The 12,347-nt window shown below is 29.7% G+C and overlaps 3 protein-coding genes across 5 annotated transcripts; 2 read left to right on the plus strand and 1 right to left on the minus strand.

Annotated features, from left to right (window-relative positions):
• The first annotated feature begins 1,606 nt into the window (after positions 1-1,606).
• Positions 1,607-5,460, plus strand: LOC117207087 (mRNA-capping enzyme). The gene is made up of 6 exons (XM_033446948.1): positions 1,607-3,724; positions 4,051-4,274; positions 4,349-4,535; positions 4,613-4,798; positions 4,875-5,057; positions 5,128-5,460. The coding sequence occupies exons 1-6, from the start codon at positions 1,954-1,956 to the stop codon at positions 5,349-5,351; spliced, it is 2,775 nt and encodes a 924-aa protein (XP_033302839.1). The 5' UTR covers positions 1,607-1,953; the 3' UTR covers positions 5,352-5,460.
• Positions 5,461-5,600: 140 nt separating this feature from the next.
• Positions 5,601-9,722, plus strand: LOC117207079 (unconventional myosin-XIX-like). Of its 3 annotated transcripts, XM_033446930.1 has the most exons (14): positions 5,601-5,697; positions 5,761-5,830; positions 5,930-6,165; positions 6,246-6,575; positions 6,645-6,909; positions 6,978-7,241; positions 7,314-7,549; positions 7,623-7,799; positions 7,862-8,070; positions 8,137-8,288; positions 8,350-8,541; positions 8,599-9,179; positions 9,238-9,318; positions 9,383-9,722. In XM_033446930.1, the coding sequence occupies exons 1-14, from the start codon at positions 5,680-5,682 to the stop codon at positions 9,476-9,478; spliced, it is 2,907 nt and encodes a 968-aa protein (XP_033302821.1). In that variant the 5' UTR covers positions 5,601-5,679; the 3' UTR covers positions 9,479-9,722. The 3 variants fall into 3 exon arrangements, with proteins under 3 accessions (XP_033302821.1, XP_033302820.1, XP_033302822.1); XM_033446929.1 differs by having other exon boundaries at positions 8,350-9,179; XM_033446931.1 differs by lacking the exon at positions 8,350-8,541.
• LOC117207082 lies at positions 9,359-12,222 on the minus strand. Its single transcript, XM_033446941.1, has 8 exons — positions 11,703-12,222; positions 11,348-11,579; positions 11,165-11,262; positions 10,915-11,106; positions 10,697-10,824; positions 10,418-10,619; positions 10,080-10,348; positions 9,359-9,998 (listed from the first exon to the last, which is right to left on the minus strand). Exons 1-8 carry the CDS (start codon positions 11,934-11,936, stop codon positions 9,806-9,808), a joined length of 1,548 nt encoding a protein of 515 aa, XP_033302832.1. The 5' UTR covers positions 11,937-12,222; the 3' UTR covers positions 9,359-9,805.
• Between the last annotated feature and the right edge of the window lie 125 nt (positions 12,223-12,347).

Genomic DNA, 12,347 nt, shown 5'->3' on the forward strand with positions numbered 1-12,347 from the left:
ATAGCGTGGGTGAACCACAAGGGAACGACTTATATTTAGCTACTCGTATATTAACGTCGAGTAGCGTTTTATTGCAATGTGCTACTCTCGTTCACCCCGGTCACGCTTTCTCCGAGAAACTCGAGACAGAGCTCTGCATTTCCATTTGTACAATCTACAGCAATTATATTTTAGATCTTCGAGAAAGTAATACATACTCGTATTTCATATTCTATCGATTTGCAATTAATACGTATATGTGGACACAATGTTTACACGTACCTTGTGATATTCCATTTCAAGATCAATTTCAACTTCGTTTTTATATTAGACATAGATTTTGCATGCTTCTGTAATACACAGGTATTATTAATTAAAATATTTGAATCAATGGCAAACTAATGATCAAAAACAATACTTACCTATTATCTTCTTGTGAAATGAATAAATATACCTATAGAACATACATTCTTTATTTCAGGATTTATTACGCAAGAGTATATTAAAATTAGATAGAATGGGCAATTGATCGAAATGTTGACTAATTTTAGATATCATTGATAGAATTACATAATCACGATAGACTTACTATTAATTACGAAGAATCATTTCTGTTTTATCTATAGGTCGACGATCAAACGAATCGAGGATGACGAATTCCTTAAAAACCAAGACTGTCTCAAAAAAAATAAAGGTTGTCATTTACAGATGACGATTTTTCTTTGATCGTATATTAATTTCTAAAAGTAAATTTTATCATATCACGATTTATTATTTCACGATAACTTTAACGAAGAAAAAAATTGTCTTGAATATATTTATAACCTTATAACTAATACTAATATCTTTGTAACTATAATTGTTACACGCCGTTAAAAATAAAGAAAGTATCTACATATTTTTATGCGGTAGTACACGTATTTAACGAAATGAAAAATAAGAATTTATAGATGATTATATATATCAATATATTAATTTACTGGTTAATATATTTTGTAATAATCTTACAAGTTTCTCATCGTTGATAATCAATAATACCGAGCATCTAAGTTTTTGTATTTAACGTTGGGCAATGTGCTAGATATTTAACCGTCGAATCAGCGATACGTGAAACATCAGGGACGAATTATTCGTTTCCTATGAGCATAATTTCCCCCGCTGTTTGAGCGAGGGACCTCACCTTGCTCTTCACCTTCGTGCTTATACTTTAGTTGATTTAACCAACGATGATGATTGAATAACGTTTTTAACCACGAATACAGGTATAGGAAGAAAGAATTAATTTAGACATACTTGAAGTTATTTGTCAAGGTAACTTGGAATAAAATAAAATTGTTACTTTTAATTAGTCGTTGTTTATACCATTACATATAATGATCCTATAACAAAAAAAATGTCAACGTAATATTTATTTACATGTGTGAGCGTGTATGTCACAGCAATGTCAATTCAAGAATAGTATTGATTATATGGCAAACTTTAATTAAAAAATGCAGATCTTTAAATTTAATCGTCTAAATTCAAATTAAAACATGTAAATTTATAAATTTAAATTTCGGAAAGTCAAATCGATTCTATTGAATATCGATACGTTTCATCGAGAAGTTTGCTATTAGTCGAAATTGTGAAAGCCTGTAATGGCGTCCAGTGGACGCTAGCAACAGCTGTTCCGTTGTTTGGAACGTATTTGGAAGCAAAATTTGCGTATCTTATTGTCAAATTAATTGAATATCTACTTTGTGATGTTACTGGCATAAATGACAAGTTTGAAAAAATTAACATATTACGTGTGTACGAAGAAATAGAAAAACGAATGTGCTTGGAAAAATAAATATAAATATAAGGTTATAGTACTGAATTTTTCATGTTTCCATGTTGTTAAAAATGATTTTCAGTATCTCGCGTTTATAAAAATTGATTAATAAACTAGAAGTTATAGAAAATTAATTTTATAAGAAAGAAAAACGCGATAAAATGTCAAGTAGGAACGAAAGCAAGGGGCCAATTCCGCCCCGATGGCTTCATTGTCCACGGAAAGCAGTAAAACTAATACAGAATAAATTTCTCGCTTTCAAGACTCCGCTATCGTCTGCATTTGATAGCCAAGTGCCAGAAGAATGTCGTTTCTCAGTGGATATGTTATTCGCATCGTTAAAGAGTCAGAAAATAAAATTAGGTCTATGGATTGACCTAACCAACACTACGAGATTTTATGACAAGGAAAGTTTAGAAGCATATGGTTGCAAATATTTAAAGTTGCAGTGCAGAGGTCACGGTGAAACTCCCTCTGAAGAACAAACAAGAATTTTTGTGCAAATTTGCAGAAATTTTATATCGTTTAACCCGTTGGAAGTTATCGGTGTTCATTGCACGCATGGTTTTAATAGAACTGGCTTCCTTATAATTAGTTATTTAGTAGAAACTGATGGTACTAGCGTTGATGCTGGTTTGGCAGAATTTGCTACTGCAAGACCACCAGGCATATATAAAGCTGATTATATCCAAGAACTGTTTAGGAGATACGATGATGTGGAGGATGCTCCTGATCCTGCTCCTAGACCAGCTTGGTGCTTAGAATATGATGATTCCAATGTAGAAGATACAGATGAAGGCACTAGTGCTGATAATGATAATTATAATCAAGACGTACCCAATAAAAAAAGGAGGCGTGAGTTTAATAACAAAAATCCAATATTCATGGCTGGTGTACCTGGAGTAACTCCTATTTTAGAGGATAGAAAATTAAGTGGAATACAGAGACGTGTTCAAGGTATTTGTTCTTGGAAATCAACTGGATTTCCAGGTTCTCAGCCAGTTTCTATGGATGAAGATAATATTAGATTGCTACATGAAAAACCATATAGAGTTTCATGGAAAGCAGATGGGACCAGGTATATGATGATGATTCAAGCAGATGGAGAAATTTATTTTGTAGATAGAGATAATAGTGTATTTCAAGTTAATGGAATGACTTTTCCACATCCAAAAGACATATCTAGAACTCTTAAAGATACATTATTGGATGGTGAAATGGTGATTGACAAGGCAAATGGTAAAGAATATCCAAGATACTTAGTTTATGATGTAGTAATGTACGATGGCAAAGATATTAGCAAATTACCATTCCATCCTGAGCGTTCTTGCATCATTGAACGAGAAATTATAGGTGGCAGACATAGAGCAATGAAGGAAGGAAAATTGAGAAAAGAAATGGAACCCTTTTCAGTACGATTAAAACATTTTTGGGATGTGACACAAGCTGCTAATTTATTAAGTGAAAAATTTGCCAAACAGCTAGGCCATGAACCTGATGGTTTAATATTTCAACCTGCTAAGGAACCCTATTGTCCAGGGCTTTCACCAGATGTTTTAAAATGGAAACCCTTGTCACAGAATTCTGTTGATTTTAGATTAAAAATAATTACAGAATCTGGAGAAGGAATTCTTCCAAAGAAAATTGGCTATCTCTATGTAGGTGGCATGAAAGAACCATTTGACAAAATGAAAGTTACCAAACAAATAAAAGATTTAAATAATGCAATTATTGAATGTAAATTTGAAAATGGCCAATGGGTTTTCATGCGTGAAAGAACTGATAAATCATTTCCTAATTCGTACAATACGGCTCAATCTGTATGCAAAAGCATTATAAAACCCATAACAACTGAACGACTTTTAGATTATATTAATAGGCACCGATTTATAATAGATGATTCTGATCTTATGCCACCTCCGAATAAAAAACGTAACATATAACTCACTACACATAGTTTTAATGATACTATAATGTATTTAAGATTTAAGAAATAATAGGTTTATTGTGAGATTTTAATTGGTCTATAAGCATGAAATACATGTATCTAACCTATTGTACTTGTATTGTATTGAAACTTGTTTCAATTGCTGTAAAACTTTAACAATTGTAAATTGCTCACTCAATAAAGATACTCTGTAATAAATTAAATGTCTTTTTGGTCTTGCATAAGATATCACCTAATCCTTTCCTTGTCAGAATTATTTTACGTCTTTTATTAGAATAGTTTTGTAAGACTGTGATCTCTAATTTTTCAGATAGGACTGTTTTGTTATGGTGCACAAAAGAATTGACAATAAAAGAAAAAAGATCGCTACGTGTTAATATAGAATTCGATCATGCGACATTAGTACGCTGGTCTCCTGATGGTAAAGCTTTTCTCATTCATAAAGCTGTAGCAAATACTATCGAAGTTTATAAAATTTCCAAGAAACCAGATGGTACCTTAGCCTCTGCAATTAAAACTTTAGAATTTCCAAAGGTATGTACTAAATATCTCTTTATTATATTATTTTTTATACATAAATTTCATATCCTTTATTATTAATTTTTTAGCGACATACAGAAGATGTTGTTGGCATGGATATTGCATGTACAGGAAAATATATTATTACATGCAGTAAAATGAACGATCTTGTAGTATGGGACCTTAAAGGACAAGTTCTTGCAACTATAGAATTGCATCTTGGATCGACCTATCGAGCACGAATATCACCTTGTGGACGTTTCGTCGGTACATCCGGTAATTCTTTAGAATATTTTATCTTAGCTCTAACTAACACTTATTCCATGTCTCAATAATGATATTTTATTGTTTAGGGTTCACTCCAGATGCAAACATATGGGAAATAGTATTTAGTAAATCAGGAGAATTCAAACAAGTAGTAAAGGCTTTCGATCTTGCTGGTCACTCATCTGGAATACTTGATTTTACTTTCAGTGCTGATAGTAGTTGTATGGCTACTGTATCAAAAGATGAAACTTATCGTTTATACGATATAAAAAGTAATAAATTGAGGTATTCTTTTCGTAAATTATTTGTATCAAATTGTGCTACATTTGCCAATTTATACGTATATAGTTGAATTCGAAAAAGGAGAGGATCCTCATATACTTCAAACTGGACCATGGGAAAGTACAATAACAGCTAATATTGCATTATCTCCTAATACTGAAGTTTTAGCGATAGCTCATGGATCTTCGCTAAGTTTTTATTCTACAATTACTGGCTTGTTGGATACTACCATAGAAGATATTTTTCTGGGTATTTTTTCATTATAATATATAAATACTACATTTTTATATTTATATATATATATAATATTACATTACAGGACCTATTACGAGCCTAGCTTTTGATGCTGTGGGAGAATATGTTTTAGTTGCTGGAGATAGACATATAAAAGTTTTCCACAATGTTGCTGGTTATCGAGTGGCAATCGAATCTGCAAGACGTAAACTTACACAAAAGCAAACTTCAGCTACAAAGGAACGTTTGGAGAAACTTATTCAAAATAACAGAAAGTTTCTTCAAGCAATGGAAGAGAAGCGTCCTTAATGAATTAAACATAAACTTTTTTAAAGACAAATAATTTTAAAATTGCATTTAAAGAATTGTTTGTAATATAATTTTCTAATGTATTTGAATAAAGAGATTCATACGTGAATTCATTTGTTTATAATAATAAATTAAAAACATTTGATACGTTTAAAGAACTTTATTGTTTTTGTAACGTAAATTACGTCATCTACGTAGAAGTTATAGTTTTGAATAATGCGGGAAGGAACCGATATGTGAACTTTTTTGACCTTGAACAAATAAATATTTGTTTCTGACAACATCATTTCGTTTATTCATATTGCCAGTGATAGATGTGGAGAACGTTATGCCAGCAACAGAAGAGGTTTGTCATTAATGAAAATATCATTTATATCACATTTTCTTATATATTACATACATTTTACAGCAACCAATTTCCCAAGCCGGATGGGATTTCATTACCGATTTAGGTACTTTACCAGAAGATGAAAATATTAGTATGTATGCATATGTTATTTCTATATAAAAGCCTTAAATACTTTTTATCAAATAATAAAATAACAAAAAGCATTTCACAAATAATGTTTCTTTCTCAGTTATAGATTTTCTGTTACAAAGATTACAACGTGGTCAAATTTATACATGGGTTGGTTCACTACTCCTGACATTAAATCCTAATAATGAAGTATCAACATCTCATTTGTATAATTCTTCAGAATTTAATAAACATATTGATATATCTCATACTACGTATGAAGCAAATCCTCACATATTTGCTGTTGCTGCTAAGGCACATTACAATCTTATCAAGGAACATGGACAAAATGCTCAGGTAGAATATTTAGAAGAGATAGATCATCATAAAAGACATTGATTTTCTTTTTCAAACTTATCAGTATATTATATATTAAGGTAATTGTTATAAGTGGAGAAACTGGAACAGGAAAAACATTCAATGCTTGCAAGTGTCTAGAGTTTCTTAGTAATATTAACAAATGGTCAGTACAATTATCTCAAGGAGATTGTACACACAATATTATGCTAAGAATTACAGACGCTTGTCGTTTGATATCTACTTTTACAACTGCCTGTACTGAAAAAAATGAAATAAGTTCAAGACATGGACAACTTGTAAAACTTCATTATAAAAGTGGAATTATTTCTGGTGCAACTATTAACTCGTTTCTCTTAGAAAGAAATAGAGTAACAAGAGGTTCAAGCAATTTTCAAATTTTTTATCAGGTTTGATTTATTACATATTCTTATGCAGTTGAAAGTATCTGTAAGAAATACTAAAAAAATATATTTCAGATGATATTTGGAATGTCACCTACAGAACTTGAAATTTTTAATTTATCTAAAGATAAATATTATGATATATTAAATGTTATAGATTGCAATAAGAAGAAATATTTTCAAGAAAGTTTCCAAGATACTCTGAACGCATTGGATATATTGGATTTCAAATCTGATCAAAAAAAGAACATTTTTCAAGTTCTTGCCTTATTGATTCATATGGGAAATATTAAATTTAGAGAAGATGGTGAAATATGTGCAATTGATTTTAGTAATAATAGTATGTTGCACTACTTATCCTATACATATAATACAAGAATGAGAAATTTTATATAACCATATTTGTAGAATCAAAGGAAGCTCTAAAAAGTACTTGTATTCTTAGTTCTTTAACTGAAGATACTATCATGGAATTACTTACTACTATTCTCATAAACCCACAAAGTACTTGGCGAAAACACACCTCGTACCATCGACACCTTGTTACTGTTGATGCGTGTCGCAACAGATTACATAGTATAATTAGATATATGTACGATCTTCTTTTTCATTGGATCTTAAATCATGCAAATAAAACTTTGTCTTTAAAACAACAATATTCACAATGGCTTGGTATGCTACAACACTGAATTTTATATTGAGGTCTTGTCAAATTATGCACATATATGTATATATCCTTTTTAGGCATACTGGATATCTTTGGTTTCGAATCGTTTACTAAAAACGGAATAGAACAACTTTGTGTAAATTATGCTAATGAGAAAATGCAACAATATTTCATAGAAACTTGTGTGGAAAATAATCGTAATGATTTACAAGAGGAAGGTTTTATTAAAATTTGCAATCCTTCACATACTATCAATTTATACAAAGAACGTCTAAACGTTATTGAAGAAAATTTATTTTTGACCTTGAATGATGTATGTAAAATATATATATTTAACTGTATATAAAAGTTATCATTGCAGTGATACTGTGGTTATTATATTACAGGCTTGTCAATCACCAGTAGTGATAGATATATTAACAATAATTCAATCAGTATGTAAAAATTTACACAATGCACAAAAAAAATTTTTAAATGAGAAAGAAGGAAACTTCATTATAGAACATTACTCTGGTCCTGTTACATATTCTATAGAAGATTTACTATCTAAAAATACAGATAAGGTATTAAATATATTTTACGATTCAAAATAAAAATTATTAACAATTTTAAAAATTTGTTATAGGTTCCAAATGAAATATCTCTAATTTTCAGTACAAGTAAGAATAAATTTCTTCGTTCCTTAATCAATTTTGGAGAGGAACAATATTTGCATATTGTAAAGGGATCTATTACAAAAAAAACTATGTTAGCTAAATTAAAATATAATATGGATACACTTATTAAGGAACTTAGAAAATGTGACTTGCATTACGTACGATGTGTTAAACCAAAGTAATATATGTTTTTCTACAATTACTTTTCTATGATATCCTTGTACTTAATAATTAATTTTTTCAGTCGATCGATAAATAATGAATGGGATCGTAAAAACTTCCAAAAACAATTGGCATGTATTGGTATTTTTGATGCTTTACCTTTAGCTAAATGTAAATATCCTATTCGTTTACGTCATCAAGATTTTTATGTTCGTTACTCCAGAAAGCCTATGGGTAGGTAGTGCAGATACTTGTTTATTTATTTAGGTATAGAAATGGAAATAATTTTTAACAGAAATGATTGATCTCGACAAATGTAAACTGATTCTGGAGTCAATTGTACCTAAGAGAGATCTACAAACACAGGTTCATTTTGGAAAGCAGTTGATATTTTTAACAGAGCCTATTTTTCTTAAATTAGAATCCTATAGAAGGAATTATCGTATAAAATATGCTAATAAAATAAAAACGTTTTGGATAAAGCATAGTAAGTATAACATCTTACATATACTTTTTTGTTCTTTTCTCAAAATTCTTTTCACAGGACGTAAAATAATACCAGCTATCTCAAAATATTTGGGAACTAACTTTTCAATACAAAATATATACAACATAAACAAAGACAATACAACTGTCAAAATTATGCTTGAAAGCGAATTGAAAACATCAAATTCTTTGGAGGAAGCTCCAGTCACTCAGAACAATAAGGAAACAAGTCATCTAAATCTGGTAATGGAAAATAAGGAAGATAAAAACAAGAATATAAATAAAAGTCTGAATGAAACTTATTCAGAATATAAGAATGAAAGTAAGAATAACTGGTCGGAGATGCTAAATATTTTTGGAAAAGTATATGTCCTTGAAAATTGGCCAAAAATAATTAACCTTAGATATCAACTCAGTGATATACAAACTAAAACTTACTTAAAAACGATCAATTCTGATTATTTTCCAAAACTTGAACATGGTAAAGACTTTCATATGTACAATGATATGATAGATGATAATTGTAATGACAATAACAATAATTTATTGAAACAGCGTTTAGCGTTACATAGTTCTTTAATGAATATAGACTCTGTAAAGAATATCAATGAAAAAAGATATTCTATGTATTGCGAGAAGGTTGGTAATTTTGATATCTTAGTATAATTTTAATGTACTAAAAATTTATTGTTTTCAGGACAAAATTGTTACTATTGAAATAGATTCCTGTTTACTTTTTTATAAGAATCGAATTTTAAGTCGACGACAGCTTGCTGCAGTATGTATTTTAAAATTGTGATAATGTTGAAAAACAACACTGATGGTAAAAATATTTATTTCAGATACCGATAAGGATGCATACTCGGGCTACATGTTTGATTAATTCGCATATATTACCACGTAGTGTATTACCGCAAGGGTTACAAGACTGTCTTTAATAGAGAGGTCAATTTTTTCGGTGAGGTCATGGCTTCAGTCTTTTTCTTATTACTAATTTAATAAATATGTTATAGTTTTCAGCAATATACAGAAGATATTGTTATAAAAACGTACTACTATAGGTAGGATCATAAATAACAAACCTTAAACTTTATGTATAAATGTGAAATAATGTTTTCTCCCTTTAACGAGAAAATATTACGATGTTTATATGTATTTTGAAACCAAATGAAATCTTTTAAAGAATAATATTTGTTTGTATCAAAGGCTATTTGAATGTAAACGTAAAATTATTATTTAAATCATACACACTGGGACATACAAATTTATAAATAACCGTATAATAGATTATAAATATCGAATGATCTCTTTCTTTTATCTTTAAGTACTAATAACCTTCGTGATGCTACTAGAGCAAGCGTAGCTTGTAGTTCACTTCTTAAAATCTGATAATTCGCTCTCAAACTAACACGCCTTAAATTACTAGATGGTACCGGTCGTCCACCGGCGAAGGCAAATCTAAAATTGTATTGCAATATAAAAAAATACATACGAAAATACTTATTCTATCTAATTGATAAATCTAATATAGTTGCATACCTTATTTCTCGTCGTGGACCTCGTAATGTAGAATCAGGAAATGCTGTTTGTCGATCCCATAACAGCCGATTACTTATTACCGGCCTAACTTTAACATATTTTATTTTACTTTTGACAGTGATAGGAAGAGAAATAGGTTTTTTATAACCATTTACCGTGCTTTTATAACGAAATGGTAAATATGGTAGTAAAGAATCTCCATAATGTTCCATGAAAGCTTCAATATCTAAAGTATGAGCTTGTGATTTTATAAGAGCACAAATACTAAGCTATAATTGAAAGATACATTAGCAATGGAAAGAAATAATGTAAGAAAATATATTTTAAAGTTAGCTTACAGCTATTTTTTGCCACAGGATAGAACCAGGTAAGGCAAATTTTAAAACAGTATGTACTGAGAGTGGAGAGCCTATCTCTTGTTGGAAAAGCATCAAAGGCTGAATACTAGCTAATAACTCCATAACCAAAATATGTTTCTTATTACCATTTATATCTACCTTTTCTTCCTTTAAGAGTACGTTCTCCAACATGGGGATATATCTTTGAACAATAAAAATCGATTTTATAACAAGATAATCATTACTGAATAACGTCTAAGTGTATAATAATTTATTTACTTATCAGCAATAGATGGCCAACGAAGCATTAATTTTAGCGTGCAATCTTTAAAGAGTGCTTCAAGGTTTGGATTTATGAAATTCTGTCCTAAAAGTAATTCCAATAACAATTCAGTTAACTTATCAACCTGTAATAAAAAAATATTAGAGGTCTTAAAATATCCATTTATCCATAAATCAATTAGTATAATTCATATGATCTTACTGTAGAATATTACCGAAGTTAAGTGATATGGATAAACAGCTTCACTGTTGCTTGCAATTGCAATAATAAGTTGGCATGTTCTTGTTGATACTCTTGTGTATTGCACATTATTCGAAATTATCATAGATCTAGCAATAGACATTAATTTATCAATTACTCCTTCCCCACTCAAATGAACATTAGTGGCACAATCATTAATTAGAACCTATAAATTGTGTATGTTATAATATTTATAACAGATCACATAGTTGAATATATCATACCTGAAATGTTTTCTGAGATCCATTAAATAATGTTTTCAATGCACGTTTTGCATAATTATTTCTTGCTTCTGTTAGTCTGGTATCACATATTTCCGATTCTGTTGAATGTGTTATTGATAAATTGCAAATAATGTTAGAATATAATTAAATTAATAAATTAATTAATAAATAAGTAAGGTATACCTTGAATGAAAGGTACACTAGTTTGCGATATGTTAAGTGGATCATTTATTTTTTGTACTAGATTAACAATACGTTCATTAGGAACAAAGACTTTTGCTTCTGTATGGTATTCTGGTAGAGATTCTGGTGCTCCTAATACTGGATCTACATCACATAAATTGGTAATCACAGCGTTTACATCTGTAGACGTTAGACGTTTTCTTTTGCTATGTTTTAATCTTGTTACACATTTCTAAAAATGAATTTCTATCAGCTTCATTCTAACGATAAACATGTTTTATATACATATATTTTTTTTAAGAGTAAATTTAATAATAATTCCAGATATAATAATATATGTATAAAACTAATATACATGTAGAACTTCTCTAAGTCGATACGAGGCATCTTCTGCGAGTCTTTTTAATAAAGAATCTGGTAAAGGATGCATTCCCAGTTCTTCTCCAATTGCAGATATCCAGTCTGTACTAAGAACAGCATATCTCCTTGTATTATTATCGTTTGTATTGTTGCTGTTGCTGTCTCCATTATTATTAACGAAAGGGTTACTATATCCTGAACTAGTTTGATTTGTTAACATCTCTTTCATGATTTGAGATTATACAAAATATAAATATTTCGTCTACAATGATTTTAAAACAATATGGCTGACGAAATGGAAATTGTATCACACATTATAATTTCTTCTAATTGTTTTACAAGATATATGTTTTTATAACGTTTAATAAAAGGCGATAATCAATTAATTCGATATAAAAGTATCGGTTTCCTTTATTAAATTTTATCAAAATCCTATTACAAACTAAACAATAAATGTAAATTTGTTACATATATACATATTGTCAGACAGACGGATGTTATTTACACACAACATAGCAACTATAAAACCTAAAAATTAAAATTTCGTCCTGAAGATGTCGCCATTACTCGCCAGAAGTTTTCTTCTTTTCTTGTCTATTTTACGAAACAATACATCCTCCATCATTGTCACGTGAAAGCT

The sequence above is a fragment of the Bombus bifarius genome, unplaced genomic scaffold (assembly GCF_011952205.1).
Source record: "Bombus bifarius isolate JDL3187 unplaced genomic scaffold, Bbif_JDL3187 scf7180000008019, whole genome shotgun sequence".
NCBI classification, from domain to species: Eukaryota; Metazoa; Arthropoda; class Insecta; order Hymenoptera; family Apidae; genus Bombus; species Bombus bifarius.